This window comes from Haliotis rufescens, unplaced genomic scaffold, assembly GCF_023055435.1.
Source record: "Haliotis rufescens isolate VD_foot unplaced genomic scaffold, xgHalRufe1.0.p SCAF_13, whole genome shotgun sequence".
NCBI lineage: Eukaryota > Metazoa > Mollusca > Gastropoda > Lepetellida > Haliotidae > Haliotis > Haliotis rufescens.
Genome location: NW_025963813.1, coordinates 8,730,713 through 8,748,206, shown reverse-complemented (window position 1 = coordinate 8,748,206; position 17,494 = coordinate 8,730,713). Strand labels below are relative to the sequence as shown.

The 17,494-nt window shown below is 42.2% G+C and overlaps 1 protein-coding gene across 4 annotated transcripts in view; it reads left to right on the top strand.

Moving 5' to 3' along the window:
• Window positions 1–17,494, top strand: part of LOC124149276 (centrosomal protein of 104 kDa-like) — an 88,607-nt gene that overhangs the window by 54,497 nt on the left and 16,616 nt on the right. For 2 of the 4 annotated variants that reach the window (XM_046520742.2, XM_046520741.2), the window contains 3 exons: window positions 13,516–13,611; window positions 14,322–14,357; window positions 17,028–17,084. In XM_046520742.2, the coding sequence (XP_046376698.2) occupies window positions 13,516–13,611; window positions 14,322–14,357; window positions 17,028–17,084 (189 nt within the window). The remainder of the gene's footprint in view (window positions 1–13,515; window positions 13,612–14,321; window positions 14,358–17,027; window positions 17,085–17,494) is intronic. The other 2 variants (XM_046520743.2, XM_048394146.1) reach the window with 1 other exon arrangement.

Below are 17,494 nucleotides of genomic sequence, written 5' to 3'. Positions count from 1 at the left end.
CGTGACACGTAATACTCTCACCCTAACTAAATTATTTTCCTTGTTTGTCAATTTGAATTTCTATTTCATTTCAACTATCATGCAATTGGTATAGTAAGAATGTAAGCGGTAATTTGGGTGATTTTCCGTTCATCTGCAATCTCGATCCAATCTGATCAAACAAACAAAAAGTTAAATTCATCTGGGATATATGGTCAGTCGTAAACCTTTTCAAAAATAACTGTGATGGCATTCCCAAAGACATAAACAAAAGTATACACAATACTACATTTGGGGTTAGAGGGCAAATTTCAAGAGTCTTGTAATGGCCGACACTGGTGGCAGCGATGTTACCGATTGTGTAACGAAGGTGTCACGCGCTGGGAAGGAGCTTGACATGAAGTTTTGAAAAGGGAGTCAACTTACCTACATGAAGTGTTGAAAGGGAGACAATTTATGTACATGAAGTGTTTATTGATTGGATGCTGACAATGCAATATACTGGTATGGATTGGTTCTTTTCATGCTGAGATTCGCATCTCCACCCACTTTAGGTTCTTATGCAAATCTCTGTGGGTACATCTTGCAACTGGATGGACATTTTGAACCAGTCAAGTCGTGTCCATGACGAACGTTGATACATTTCTGTGATATCAGTTTTCCATCCATTATGAATCTATATCATACCTTGTGTTTGTCCTGACATTGATGCAATGAAGGTTTAACGAAAACTCATTTTTTTTTCATTTCAATAATTAACTAAGTTGATTGTATCCTGATGTTGCTGTTCAATTGCAAACAATATTATGACAATTCATATGATTTTGGTGACTAAATGGGTCGGTTGTGTCCTTGGTTGATTCTATCGTATCCTAATCGCGTGGATTGATGCTCATGATGTCAATCACTGAATTGTCTGGTTCAGACTTGATTATTTACAGACCGCCGTCATATAGCTGGAATATTGCTGAGTGTGGCATTAAGCAAAGCAAATTTATCAGGGTCAACTTGTTTAAATCAGCTACACAGGGAAAGGCTTTAGTTATATTATGGGATAATTGTTGGCACATGTAAAGCGTCTCCACAGGATAAATAGGGACAGGTGACATTCATTTTTGTATCAGAAATATTGTTGAAATTAATATACCAGTAGTTTTAGGAGTTCACAGTTTTCTAGGATGCAGAAAATCCAAATGCCAAATAAATGTGAATGTTTTATTTCCCCCAGTAATCTGTGTCTTAGAATCATTGCGGTACAAGATCATGTTGCATGTCTGTCTAATCTATCCCTTGTCAACTAACATGCTATTTAATGACTGTGTAATGTCGGCACTGCATGTTTGTTTGCACACATTAATCATGGTTAGCTTGGTGACTGCATGGAGTCTATGGTTGGAGGATATTTACAGAATATCAATAATATTTAGTCAATAATATGTTTGTAGATTCACTCTCTGCAATTGCAAAACTTTTTAATGATGGTAGTCCTCATTTACTTGTAGCATTTGAGGGCTTTAATTCAGTAAAATGTAAAAGTAATGTAAATGTAAACATTGTAAATATTTTCGTCTTGTTCAAGCAGGACTAGCTACAGACTCTGCGGACTAGTGGAATAAGGGTTATGCTAGTTCTCTGGTCTTGTTGTAAACAGACTCGACTTTCTATGGCTACATACCCTTACAGCATGGGTTGTTTCTCAGGCACTCAACTGTTGCCTCAATCTTATTAAAATCAGATCTAAGTTCTGGCTGCCGCTAAACAAAGATCTGAGGACATCCCATTACAGGTCACGTCAGAACGACGTTTTGCGAACTTTGACCGACCACTGAAATGACTAACAAGAAATCGACATCAGCCACTAAGAAAGCAGTTTTCTCGAGCTTTCAACCTGGCGATTTCCATTTCAGACTATGCTTGAAAAATAAGTTGACACAGTTCTCGATTAAAATTTTGGAAAGTGAACAAACGAACATTCCAGAATGTCTAATATATAGTTGCTATTGTATGGCAGGGCTTCCCACGTACTGTGCTACACCTCCTCCGTTCAAATGTATATCCCCACGGAAGTGAGAGATAGACGATAATTTTGGCTGAATCAGTCGTATGGGCCGTAACTGTCGTTTGGAATACCCCGTGTTAACGTTTTCGAGGTTGCATGATTAGAAAACACATTCCGACTGTCACTTTCATGATCTGGTAAGCGACACTTTGATTGGTTGGATGAAAGGTCGTTCTGACGTGACCCGTAATGGGATGTCCTCAGATCTTTGTTTAGCAATAGCGAGAACTAAGATCTGATTTTAATGAGATTGGTGTTGCCTGGCCCTGACGTGATGTAGACATTATGAAACATTGTCCGGCATTCGGTACACAAATACCATTGAATTTGTAAATCATCAAGGGGCGGTCGGGTAGCTTAGTGGTTAAAGCGTTTGTTCGTCACACCCAAGACACGTGTTCGATTCCCGACATGTGTACAATGTTTGAAGCCCGTTTCTGGTGTCCCCCGCTGTGATATTGCTGGAATATGGCTAAAAGCAGCGTAAAACCTAACTCACTCACTCACTTATGTAGACTTACAAAACGCTGTGCTAGGCCTGGAATACGGAGCACTACAGCACAAAACAACAGGCACTTACTCTTTAATGATTCTGATATTGTGGAGGTAGAAGTTGACAAATGTTAGAACAGACACTGAGTTGCCAATTTGTACATGTTTCTCCATAAGTATTGACATTGAATCATGTTTCACGAAGAGTACATGATCACATCATTGTGTGGTCTTTGGTAGAAGGTCCTTCAGACATGTGAGGCATACGTCTCAACATTTTTGTACTTTGTTAATAAGTTAGAATGTGGATCGCACTGTTTATCATGTTCACTATTTATTACCCATTCTCACCTGACATTTCTTCTTACATAATCACCTGTCTATTGTAATACTGTGTTGTCTGGATTAATCATGTTTGTATATTCCATATGGATACCATCAATTTCTAAGCCACACTGTGATATGAGAGTGCGGATTATGTATTTGGGACATTTTTTAAATCAATTTCTGAAAATTAACCGATGGAAAATTCCTCACTTCAGTGTACAGCTTGTAAAGATAACAGATCAAACATTGAATATTCTTGGGGGCCAAGGATTTTGATATAGAATCTTGTTACCTCAGGTTTACACTAGAAATACTGATGGAAATATGTTATTGGTCAAAACCAACTTGTTTGGCCGTCCCTCCTTGGAGAGAAAACACATGCTTTGTCTGGAAGCAGGCCCCCAGAATTAAATGGTTGCTTAGGATTGATTTCAACAAATTGCTGAAAAAAAGTATTATTGATTTGATATCATGCAGGAGTTAATGGTATCCGTCGTTTCTAACCTTGTTTGTAAGTTTTCGCACCTAAAAGCTTAACATTCAATCTTAGACCAGAAATATTTCCACGGAGCTAAACCCTACTGATTTATGTCATTCCAGTGTAGCGAAAATATATGTAACAAGTTTGAACCAAAAGAGTTGAAATTGGCTTAAATTTTATCAAGTATGCGTACAATTTTCAGTATTTTTCTTGCCTAATTACAGCACTAAGACTATCGTAAGCCTATGTTAAAGTATGGGAGTTACGATCATCTTAGCGCTAAGATCGCTTTGTGCAAGTGGGCCCTGGACTGCTTGGCAGATGTATTATCTGTACCTCGAGGGAGAGACGTGTTTCCCTTGTTATAATCATACACTGAGGTTAACACTCTGCACACAAACTACTGTCTTTGTGGAATAAATATTGCTTTTCCAATTTCCAACTATATATCGAGAGGTGCCTGTAGCTGATTTCATGACTGGTTTTGCTACACTGAAATAACACAGAGCGCTGTAGGTTTCCGAGGGAAAATGGTCTCTGGTTGCAGATGAACGCCACCACCAGGCATGTGTCAGTCTTGCCTTACCATTTCAAACACTGTCTAATAGCATTAAAACAAGGCCACAACCTATTAATTACTTGGTCATCACGTTTGTTTAGTTTTCAGTAGGTTATTATTTGGTCAAACCAATTTATTTTCCTGTTTCACAACCAAGTTTATTCTAAACGAAATAAAAGATAAAAACATATTTGATTGTAGTTATGAAAAATTATATAGAATCTATATGGAAACAAGTTAGTTTTTTTTCTAGTTTCCTGGTGGATATTTCAATGAAACACTTTATTTTACTTTTTCAGTTTTGTCATGTTGATCACAAGAATCTGCAAAAAAAAAAGAAATTGAATGCATCAGTCCTTATTGTTTTTCGAAAAATACACTAGAATATTCAATTGCAATATTACCAGTAAAGGCTCTTATAGCTGATGTGGCCTCTATCCTGCTCTTATAGCTGATGTGGCCTTTATCCTGCTCTTATAACTGGTTTGGCCTCTATCCTTTTTTCTGCAGGTTTTGATTCAGACAAACAGGTAATTAGTATTTTGTGGCCTGTATGAAGTGATGAACAAAGATATTAATATCTGATAGGCATTCATAATGTGGAAATATATGCCAGGGTGCTCAGTCTTGAGTAAAAAAACTTTTGCAATCTTGGAAGTTATTGCACAATTTGCTACTAGATATTTTGACACTTTTCAAAAACTTTAGAGGTGACTTGCACCAGAGCCTGAGTGCGTAGCAGTTTCTTCTTTAACATATTTTTGTCCCTATCTGTATCATAATTAATTTTGTTTCTAATGAATAAAATTATCATTGGCACTTACTGGTATCCTATCATTTTTGCATGTGTTTAAGTCTCTCCAAGTAACACTTGTTACTGATGAAGCAAAATGCCTCTTCACGGTCGGAGGCATTGTAGAGTGGGTGATGCAAAGTAATTCTCAAATTTCTACAATCTTTATTCTCTGGTGTGAGTCACTCTTGGGGAAAGTGTTTGGTATTAAAAGTGCATATTTTAAAACTGCATGTTATTAATAGTGCATGGTATTGAAAGTGTATGGTATTAAAAGTGCATGTGTTAAAACTGCAGGTTATTAATAGTGCATGGTATTAAAAGAGCATGTATTAAAAATTTAAAAGTGTATGGTATTAAAACTGCATGTGTTAAAAGTGCATGTTATTAATAGTGAATGGTATTAAAAATGCATGCTATTAAAAGTGTATGGTATTAAAAGTGCATGTATTAAAAGTGTATGATATTAAAAGTGCATGGTATTAAAAGTGCATGGAATTAAAAGTGTATGGTATTAATAGTGCATGGTATTAAAAACGCATGGTATTAATAGTGCATGGTATTAATAGTGCATGGTATTAAAAATGCATGGTATTATAAGCGAACATCCACAGAAGATGCAAAAAGGAATAAACAACATTTTTGTTTGTAAGAAATCCTGTTGTATAATCTAACATTTTTATTTGTTTCAACTTTATTTAAGAAACATTTTTTCTCCCAGGAGTGTTTTTTCTCATAGCTATCTTATATACATGAATATATTCTCACATATATCTGTGGGATGCGTTTCTCTATATGTTTGCCTTCTATCTCTGTATACACACAAAGTACATAAGGAGTTCTGCTGGTGTGGACCTGATGCCCAAGTACAGTAACTTTGTTTATAATGAACGCGTTTATAACAAACTATTTCTTGGTCCCGTCCATTTGCTGTATATATGTTGTACATATGCTTATAACGAACTACGGTTATTACGAATTAAAATTAGTGGTCCTTTGAGCTCGTTATAACCGTAGCTTACTGGAGTTTAAGAAAGCTAGGCTCAGATCCAGCTAGTTTCATCCAAGTCCTCCAAAAAACCTTTATCAGTCTGCGACCTCAGCCTCATGTCTGAAGCTGTCCAAGTCCAGTAATTTCTGTTTGGTCTCATAAGCCCAGCTGACAATAGTCCATATAATAACACTTAAATCTGCTGAAAAGATATGACCCTTTCCACACCAGCCTGTGGGCTAACACTTGCCAAGTTCCAGTTCTTTATTTTACCATAAGCCCCTCACAGTGGTACACAGTACATAGGATAATATTATGAATATCATAGTGTGCTGAACTAGGCTGGGATTCTGAAGGAAACTTTTGGCTGGACTAATGAGTCTAGACATAGTCCAGTCAAAATTGCATAACAAACTAGATATCTAGTTCGTGAACAACATGGATTTCAACATGCAGATTTTGGTCAACTGCATGATTTGCAAAGCATGTGTAACGCGAACTGACCACACAATCCCAGTCACCTGTGCTTGTCGTATGAGGCCACTATATGGACTTGATGGTGTCTGTGACTTGGTTGATTGTCTGACCACACAATCCCAGTCACCTGTGCTGGTCGTATGAGGCCACTGTATGGACTTGATGGTGTCCGTGACTTGGCTGATTGTGTGACCAGACAATCCCAGTCACCTGTGCTTGTCGTATGAGGCCACTGTATGGACTTGATGGTGTCCGTGACATGGTATTGAAAGTGTATGGTATTAAAAGTGCATGTGTTAAAACTGCAGGTTATTAATAGTGCATGGTATTAAAAGAGCATGTATTAAAAATTTAAAAGTGTATGGTATTAAAACTGCATGTGTTAAAAGTGCATGTTATTAATAGTGAATGGTATTAAAAATGCATGCTATTAAAAGTGTATGGTATTAAAAGTGCATGTATTAAAAGTGTATGATATTAAAAGTGCATGGTATTAAAAGTGCATGGAATTAAAAGTGTATGGTATTAATAGTGCATGGTATTAAAAACGCATGGTATTAATAGTGCATGGTATTAATAGTGCATGGTATTAAAAATGCATGGTATTATAAGCGAACATCCACAGAAGATGCAAAAAGGAATAAACAACATTTTTGTTTGTAAGAAATCCTGTTGTATAATCTAACATTTTTATTTGTTTCAACTTTATTTAAGAAACATTTTTTCTCCCAGGAGTGTTTTTTCTCATAGCTATCTTATATACATGAATATATTCTCACATATATCTGTGGGATGCGTTTCTCTATATGTTTGCCTTCTATCTCTGTATACACACAAAGTACATAAGGAGTTCTGCTGGTGTGGACCTGATGCCCAAGTACAGTAACTTTGTTTATAATGAACGCGTTTATAACAAACTATTTCTTGGTCCCGTCCATTTGCTGTATATATGTTGTACATATGCTTATAACGAACTACGGTTATTACGAATTAAAATTAGTGGTCCTTTGAGCTCGTTATAACCGTAGCTTACTGGAGTTTAAGAAAGCTAGGCTCAGATCCAGCTAGTTTCATCCAAGTCCTCCAAAAAACCTTTATCAGTCTGCGACCTCAGCCTCATGTCTGAAGCTGTCCAAGTCCAGTAATTTCTGTTTGGTCTCATAAGCCCAGCTGACAATAGTCCATATAATAACACTTAAATCTGCTGAAAAGATATGACCCTTTCCACACCAGCCTGTGGGCTAACACTTGCCAAGTTCCAGTTCTTTATTTTACCATAAGCCCCTCACAGTGGTACACAGTACATAGGATAATATTATGAATATCATAGTGTGCTGAACTAGGCTGGGATTCTGAAGGAAACTTTTGGCTGGACTAATGAGTCTAGACATAGTCCAGTCAAAATTGCATAACAAACTAGATATCTAGTTCGTGAACAACATGGATTTCAACATGCAGATTTTGGTCAACTGCATGATTTGCAAAGCATGTGTAACGCGAACTGACCACACAATCCCAGTCACCTGTGCTTGTCGTATGAGGCCACTATATGGACTTGATGGTGTCTGTGACTTGGTTGATTGTCTGACCACACAATCCCAGTCACCTGTGCTGGTCGTATGAGGCCACTGTATGGACTTGATGGTGTCCGTGACTTGGCTGATTGTGTGACCAGACAATCCCAGTCACCTGTGCTTGTCGTATGAGGCCACTGTATGGACTTGATGGTGTCCGTGACTTGGTTGATTATCTGACCAGACAATCCCAGTCACCTGTGCTTGTCGTATGAGGCCACTGTATGGACTAGATGGTGTCTGTGACTTGTTTGATTGTCTGACCACACAATCCCAGTCACCTGTGCTTGTCGTATGAGGCCACTGTATGGACTAGATGGTGTCCGTGACTTGGTTGATTGTCTGACCACACAATCCCAGTCACCTGTGCTTGTCGTATGAGGCCACTGTATGGACTAGATGGTGTCCGTGACTTGGTTGATTGTCTGACCAGACAATCCCAGTCACCTGTGCTTGTCGTATGAGGCCACTGTATGGACTAGATGGTGTCCGTGACTTGGTTGATTGCCTGACCAGACAATCCCAGTCACCTGTGCTTGTCGTATGAGGCCACTGTATGGACTAGATGGTGTCCGTGACTTGGTTGATTGCCTGACCAGACAATCCCAGTCACCTGTGCTTGTCATATGAGGCCACTGTATGGACTAGATGGTGTCCGTGACTTGGTTGATTGCCTGACCAGACAATCCCAGTCACCTGTGCTTGTCGTATGAGGCCACTGTATGGACTTGATGCTGTCCGTGACTTGGTTGATTATCTGACCAGACAATCCCAGTCACCTGTGCTTGTCGTATGAGGCCACTATATGGACTTGATGGTGTCCATGACTTGGTTGATTGTCTGACCAGACAATCCCAGTCACCTGTGCTTGTCGTATGAGGCCACTGTATGGACTAGATGGTGTCCGTGACTTGGTTGATTGCCTGACCAGACAATCCCAGTCACCTGTGCTTGTCGTATGAGGCCACTGTATGGACTTGATGGTGTCCGTGACTTGGCTGATTGTCTGATCAGACAATCCCAGTCACCTGTGCTGGTCCCAGGGGGCCACTGTATGGACTAGATGGTGTCCGTGACTTGGTTGATTGCCTGACCAGACAATCCCAGTCACCTGTGCTTGTCGTATGAGGCCACTGTATGGACTAGATGGTGTCCGTGACTTGGTTGATTGTGTGACCAGACAATCCCAGTCACCTGTGCTTGTCGTATGAGGCCACTGTATGGACTTGATGGTGTCCTTGACTTGGTTGATTGCCTGACCAGACAATCCCAGTCACCTGTGCTTGTCGTATGAGGCCACTGTATGGACTTGATGGTGTCCGTGACTTGGCTGATTGTCTGACCAGACAATCCCAGTCACCTGTGCTTGTCGTATGAGGCCACTGTATGGACTAGATGGTGTCCGTGACTTGGTTGATTGCCTGACCAGACAATCCCAGTCACCTGTGCTTGTCGTATGAGGCCACTGTATGGACTAGATGGTGTCCGTGACTTGGTTGATTGCCTGACCAGACAATCCCAGTCACCTGTGCTTGTCGTATGAGGCCACTGTATGGACTAGATGGTGTCCGTGACTTGGTTGATTGCCTGACCAGACAATCCCAGTCACCTGTGCTTGTCGTATGAGGCCACTGTATGGACTTGATGGTGTCCGTGACTTGGTTGATTATCTGACCAGACAATCCCAGTCACCTGTGCTTGTCGTATGAGGCCACTGTATGGACTAGATGGTGTCTGTGACTTGGTTGATTGTCTGACCACACAATCCCAGTCACCTGTGCTTGTCGTATGAGGCCACTGTATGGACTAGATGGTGTCTGTGACTTGGTTGATTGTCTGACCACACAATCCCAGTCACCTGTGCTTGTCGTATGAGGCCACTGTATGGACTAGATGGTGTCTGTGACTTGGTTGATTGCCTGACCAGACAATCCCAGTCACCTGTGCTTGTCGTATGAGGCCACTGTATGGACTTGATGGTGTCCGTGACTTGGTTGATTGTCTGACCAGACAATCCCAGTCACCTGTGCTTGTCGTATGAGGCCACTGTATGGACTAGATGGTGTCCGTGACTTGGTTGATTGCCTGACCAGACAATCCCAGTCACCTGTGCTTGTCGTATGAGGCCACTGTATGGACTAGATGGTGTCCGTGACTTGGTTGATTGCCTGACCAGACAATCCCAGTCACCTGTGCTTGTCGTATGAGGCCACTGTATGGACTAGATGGTGTCCGTGACTTGGTTGATTGCCTGACCAGACAATCCCAGTCACCTGTGCTTGTCGTATGAGGCCACTGTATGGACTTGATGGTGTCCGTGACTTGGTTGATTATCTGACCAGACAATCCCAGTCACCTGTGCTCGTCGTATGAGGCCACTGTATGGACTAGATGGTGTCTGTGACTTGGTTGATTGTCTGACCAGACAATCCCAGTCACCTGTGCTTGTCGTATGAGGCCACTGTATGGACTAGATGGTGTCCGTGACTTGGTTGATTGTCTGACCAGACAATCCCAGTCACCTGTGCTTGTCGTATGAGGCCACTGTATGGACTTGATGGTGTCCGTGACTTGGCTGATTGTCTGACCAGACAATCCAAGTCACCTGTGCTTGTCGTATGAGGCCACTGTATGGACTAGATGATGTCCGTGACTTGGTTGATTGCCTGACCAGACAATCCCAGTCACCTGTGCTTGTCGTATGAGGCCACTGTATGGACTAGATGGTGTCTGTGACTTGGTTGATTGTCTGACCAGACAATCCCAGTCACCTGTGCTTGTCGTATGAGGCCACTGTATGGACTAGATGGTGTCCGTGACTTGGTTGATTGCCTGACCAGACAATCCCAGTCACCTGTGCTGGTCCCAGGGGGCCACTGTATGGACTAGATGGTGTCCGTGACTTGGTTGATTGCCTGACCAGACAATCCCAGTCACCTGTGCTTGTCGTATGAGGCCACTGTATGGACTAGATGGTGTCCGTGACTTGGCTGATTGTCTGACCAGACAATCCAAGTCACCTGTGCTTGTCGTATGAGGCCACTGTATGGACTAGATGATGTCCGTGACTTGGTTGATTGCCTGACCAGACAATCCCAGTCACCTGTGCTTGTCGTATGAGGCCACTGTATGGACTAGATGGTGTCCGTGACTTGGTTGATTGCCTGACCAGACAATCCCAGTCACCTGTGCTTGTCGTATGAGGCCACTGTATGGACTAGATGGTGTCCGTGACTTGGTTGATTGCCTGACCAGACAATCCCAGTCACCTGTGCTTGTCGTATGAGGCCACTGTATGGACTAGATGGTGTCCGTGACTTGGTTGATTGCCTGACCAGACAATCCCAGTCACCTGTGCTTGTCGTATGAGGCCACTGTATGGACTAGATGGTGTCCGTGACTTGGTTGATTGTGTGACCAGACAATCCCAGTCACCTGTGCTTGTCGTATGAGGCCACTGTATGGACTAGATGGTGTCTGTGACTTGGTTGATTGTGTGACCAGACAATCCCAGTCACCTGTGCTGGTCCCAGGGGGCCACTGTATGGACTAGATGGTGTCCGTGACTTGGTTGATTGCCTGACCAGACAATCCCAGTCACCTGTGCTTGTCGTATGAGGCCACTGTATGGACTAGATGGTGTCCGTGACTTGGTTGATTGTGTGACCAGACAATCCCAGTCACCTGTGCTTGTCGTATGAGGCCACTGTATGGACTTGATGGTGTCCGTGACTTGGTTGATTGCCTGACCAGACAATCCCAGTCACCTGTGCTTGTCGTATGAGGCCACTGTATGGACTTGATGGTGTCCGTGACTTGGCTGATTGTCTGACCAGACAATCCCAGTCACCTGTGCTTGTCGTATGAGGCCACTGTATGGACTAGATGGTGTCCGTGACTTGGTTGATTATCTGACCAGACAATCCCAGTCACCTGTGCTTGTCGTATGAGGCCACTGTATGGACTTGATGGTGTCCGTGACTTGGTTGATTGTCTGACCAGACAATCCCAGTCACCTGTGCTGGTCCCAGGGGGCCACTGTATGGACTAGATGGTGTCCGTGACTTGGTTGATTGCCTGACCAGACAATCCCAGTCACCTGTGCTGGTCGTATGAGGCCACTGTATGGACTTGATGGTGTCCGTGACTTGGTTGATTGCCTGACCAGACAATCCCAGTCACCTGTGCTTGTCGTATGAGGCCACTGTATGGACTTGATGGTGTCTGTGACTTGGCTGATTGTCTGACCAGACAATCCCAGTCACCTGTGCTGGTCCCAGGGGGCCACTGTATAGACTTGATGGTGTCCGTGACTTGGTTGATTGCCTGACCAGACAATCCCAGTCACCTGTGCTGGTCGTATGAGGCCACTGTATGGACTAGATGGTGTCTGTGACTTGGTTGATTGTGTGACCAGACAATCCCAGTCACCTGTGCTGGTCGTATGAGGCCACTGTATGGACTTGATGGTGTCCGTGACTTGGTTGATTGCCTGACCAGACAATCCCAGTCACCTGTGCTGGTCGTATGAGGCCACTGTATGGACTAGATGGTGTCTGTGACTTGGTTGATTGTGTGACCAGACAATCCTAGTCACCTGTGCTGGTCGTATGAGGCCACTGTATGGACTTGATGGTGTCCGTGACTTGGTTGATTGCCTGACCAGACAATCCCAGTCACCTGTGCTTGTCGTATGAGGCCACTGTATGGACTTGATGGTGTCCGTGACTTGGCTGATTGTCTGACCAGACAATCCCAGTCACCTGTGCTGGTCGTATGAGGCCACTGTATGGACTTGATGGTGTCTGTGACTTGGTTGATTGTCTGACCAGACAATCCCAGTCACCTGTGCTGGTCGTATGAGGCCACTGCATAGCATGGTATAGACTTGATGGTGTCCGTGACTTGGCTGATTGTGTGACCAGACAATCCCAGTCACCTGTGCTGGTCGTATGAGGCCACTGTATGGACTTGATGGTGTCCGTGACTTGGTTGATTGTCTGACCAGACAATCCCAGTCACCTGTGCTGGTCGTATGAGGCCACTGTATGGACTTGATGGTGTCCGTGACTTGGTTGATTGCCTGACCAGACAATCCCAGTCACCTGTGCTGGTCGTATGAGGCCACTGTATGGACTTGATGGTGTCCATGACTTGGTTGATTGTCTGATCAGACAATCCCAGTCACCTGTGCTGGTCGCATGAGGCCATTGAGGGAACATAGCTCTTAATAGCCACTGGCGGAACTTCATTATAATTCACCTTTTCGAAATAACATTTTAGTTTATCATGTGCATTTGATCAATTTGTTCAGGCAATATACAGTAATACCTCAGTGATTCTGGTTGCAAACAGACTATGAAGCCTGTAAAAGTTGGCACAAGTAGGACGGTAACTTGGTGAGAACAAAATTATTCCAGGTGATAAACAATTATACTCCAAACTATAATGCAGTTCGTCACAGATTTTCAGTTTTGACGCAATGAAAGGGCTGTTATACCAATGACCTACTACACGGAACATGGTATCATGAACATGATAGTAAGGCCTGGTTGAAAGTGTTGCCTAGTCGGAACATGGTATCATGAACATGATAGTAAGGCCTGGTTGAAAGTGTTGCCTAGTCCCCTGACGGCGTGGATCGTTGTTTACAATATCGATCCCTGGATTGTCTGGTCCAGATTGGCTCAATTACAGGTCGTTGTCATGGAGCTGGAATATTGCTGAGTTCAACAACAAACATATGTGTTGAACATTTCTAGAGCTAGTGAGTTGCCTTACAGAAACAGAGAGCTGAGGATGAGGCCAGGAAGCACGCGGAGATCGAAGCCCTACAGAAGCAGCTGCAGCAACTGAAGGACATGGCGTCCGGAAAAGCGGTGAGTGTCCGCTAGAGGTGCGTGGTATTGCCACTAATACCAATATATGTAATACTAATAAATATTCTGATTATGAACAGAATAATTTTATTTTTCCCCAGTTTGCCTGCCATGGGCATTAAGTTTAGGATCCTAGATAAATCCTGTCTCTCACTACTAAATAACATTTACATGTCTTGCAACCTGGGATGAAGCTGATATTGGCCACATATTAGGATTCAGGTTTGAACCACTCCAAGAAACATGTGTTTGTCGTATGAGGCCACCGAATGGATTGGATGGTGTGGGTGACTTGGTCGATTGTCTGACCAGACAATCCCAGTAATATGTGTTTGTCATATGAGGCCACTGTTTGGACTGGATGGTGTCTGTCATTGGTTGATTGTCTGTCATTGTACCCTGGTGCTCAATGCTCATGATGTCAATCACTGGATTGCCTGGTCCAGACTCAATATTTTTTCAGACTGCCATCATTAGGCTGGAATATTCCTGGAATATGGCATCAAACAGCAAACAATGTTTTGCAGTTTGCATTTATGACCTTCTCCCGTCTGTGTAGTCATGCTATTTTGTTTCATTGTCATTTATCATTGCATTTAAAAGTCCATTTATTATGATTGATTCATCTGTTCTGGATTTTTCTGCCACTGATGTGTAAAAATATTATCATCTTGTTTTGCATTCATTGACATTCCCATTGCAACATGCAGAAGAAGTTACAGACACAGGAAAATGCTGAGGAAAAAGTGATTAATTTGATCGCACCTTCCACAGTGTTGTGTTGTGTTAAAAATGCTGCTCAACCTTTACTGGGAATAGAAAACTCCTTGTATGTGTAAAAAATAAATGGTAAACGATGTCCACGTCATCTTGTGCTGTGTCCCCACTGATTCAGTGTTTTTTAAGCCAGGAATAGTGGTAACATTCTATTGTGGACAGATAGACTGTTAGGTTATATTAATATTTTTTTAAATGTTTTTTTTGTGCTGAACAAGGAAAACTACTGATTTCAACTTTTTGTCTCCATGACTCTATGTGACAACATGTTATTATTCTGTGTATGAGACCCGTGAAGATCTGGGGTAGAAGAGGTCTTCAGCCAACCCATGCTTGCCGTAAAAGGCGACTATGCTGGTAATAAGAGGCGACTAACGGGATCGGGTGGTCAGGCTCACTGACTTGGTTGATCCATGTCATCGTATCCCAATAGCGTGGATTGATGCTCATGATGTCAATCACTGGATTGTCTGGTCAAGACTTGATTATTTACAGACTGCCTTCATATAGCTGGAATATTGCTGAGTGCGGCCTTAAACAACAAACCAACTAACTCTGTGCATGAAACAAAGCAAGTTATGATTAGTAATTGAAATTTACTAAAATGATATTGCAAATATGATCAATTGTTCAACTTAAACTCCAGGACATATGGATGATTTTTTATATTTTCACCGATGAAACTGTTTTACTGCATATCCAGGTTAGAAATTCATTTTCATTTTCACTAAACTGCAAAAATGATGTGCTACCAATTTGCCATCAATTGAAAAGTGGTAGTCCACAAGGAAATGTCACTTTGAGATTTTCATTACTCTCGGACTAGTGGACTTTTGCTATTTCGAACCGTGAATTCCCTCAGTAGGAGTTGAGTTGTCATGATACTTGCACTGTAATGATCTGTGTCCACTCACAATTCCTTCTTGTAAGGCTAGACTATGGTTTTCTTGGTTTGCGGATTTTTGTGACAAGTTCAGGTCAGTAGAGGAGAAAAGATAAGTAAAAAAGACATTTCAGATACTTTTTTGTTTTTCTGTTCTTAAATATTTTGCCATGTGTGCAGTGTTAATTATGTCTGTGAATTCCCAATTTTGAATTCAATGGAATAATACAAAATATTGCTTTGTAGGCATTATTTTGGATCCTTTTTTTTTAATGCCAGAATCCGTAAACCAATTTTAAAGAACAGTTGCCTTACATAAACCTTCCCCTCACCATGTACATAGTTCATATCTCGTTCAGGGGCGGTTGGGTAGCCTAGTGGTTAAAGTGTTCACTCGTCACGCCATAGACCCGGGTTCGATTCCCGACATGGGTACAATGTGTGAAGCCCATTTCTGGTGTCCCCCGACGTGATATTGCTGGAATATTGCTAAAAGCGGCGTAAAACCATACTCACTCACTCACTCACTCATATCTCATTCTTTGTTGCCTTCACGAGCATGTTCAACCCATATTATACAGTTGGAATGCTATGTAATCTGTCATTGTCTACACTGGAAATGAGATTGAAATTATTAAAAACGGAAAGTTGTTGCTATGTGTTCTTGAAGAAATAACAGAGGGGAGCTTGGAGAAATGGCTCATTTAAAGTCGTATGATCAAATTGTTTGAAGAGGCTTCAAAACAGAACCAGTGTCCATCACACTTTCAATCTCATTAAAATCAGATCTTAGTTCTCGCTACCGCTAAACAGAGATCTGAGGACATCCCATTAGGGGTCACGTCAGAAAGACCTTTCATCCGACCAATCAGAGCGTCGCTTACCAGATCATGAAAGTGACAGTCGGAATGTGATTTCTCATCATGCAGCCTCGAAAACTTTAAAATGGGGTATTCCGAACGATAGTTACGGGCTTAACGACTGAATCTATACAATCTAGACAATATATTAGCCATTTGAGAATGTTCTTGTGTTCAGGTTTCAGATTTTTAAGCGAGAATTTGTCAAAATATGTTTCGAAACGTAGTCGCCAATTTGAAATTAGTGCTGTAAGGCACGAGAAAGCTGCCTTCTGATTGGCTAATGTCGACTTCTTCTCAGTAATTCCATTGGTCGGTCAGAGTTCGCGAAAGGTCGGTCTGACGTGACCCGTAATGGGATGTCCTCAGATCTTTGTTTAGCGGCAGCGAGAACTAAGATCTGATTTTAATGAGATTGTCACACTTTTGGTCCTGAAACTTTGGTCGCTTCCTCAGCACATTGACACTGTTTATGTTTGTCTCTTTGTGGTTTGTTCACCGACTTTATGGGGGAGGTGGGGTAGCCTCGTGGTTGAAGTGTTCAAATGGCGATATGCTGATGGTGGCTAGTGGTAGAATAAGTCCTCAGCAACCCATGCTTATCATAAGAGATGACCAAAAGATTCGGTGGTCAGGCTCGCTGACTTGGTTGATGCATGAATTGAATTGAGTGGATCAATGCTCATGATATCAATCACAGGATTGTCTGGTCAAGAGGAGATTATTTGCAGGCGACCGTCATATAGCTGGAATATTGCTGAGTGTGGTGTCAAACAACAAACAAGCAAACCTGTGGAGTGTTTATTAGATCAGAGAGGTCTCCTACATTGATTTTGACATTGAGTTTGACTTGCGGTTTATTTCTGTAGTGTTGCTAATGATAAGTGTCCTTGCAGCCCATCGACCAGTCCATGGTGAAAGGTGCCAAGAAGGGAGCAGGGGGGCCTGCTAAGGTAAAGAAAGAAGGGTTTCAATGTCAGTACTTGTATACACTGTTCCGCCATCACCCAGGATGCTGGTTAGTTCTTTGTGTAAAAAGCAGTGTTTGAAATCATGTTTCTGACGACGCCCTACATTTTAAAAGGCATCTAAAATAAGACTGCTTCGAGCCAGTGGCTACCTGAGCAAAAATTAAGCTTGGAGGGCTGCAACTTTCCCCGGGAGATGCAGGGATGTTGTGTGTACAAGTCAGTTAAGTATTGATGAAGGTTCATGAGGCCAAAAAGTGAATCTTGGAATGTTGAATTGTTCATGGCTTCATGCCACAGGAGCAATAGCAGTTCAATTTCGAAAGTAAATGTTGGGAAAACTGTCCTTTGGCTGCCATTAATCCAATTAAGTGTTCCATATCTATGTCGGGGAT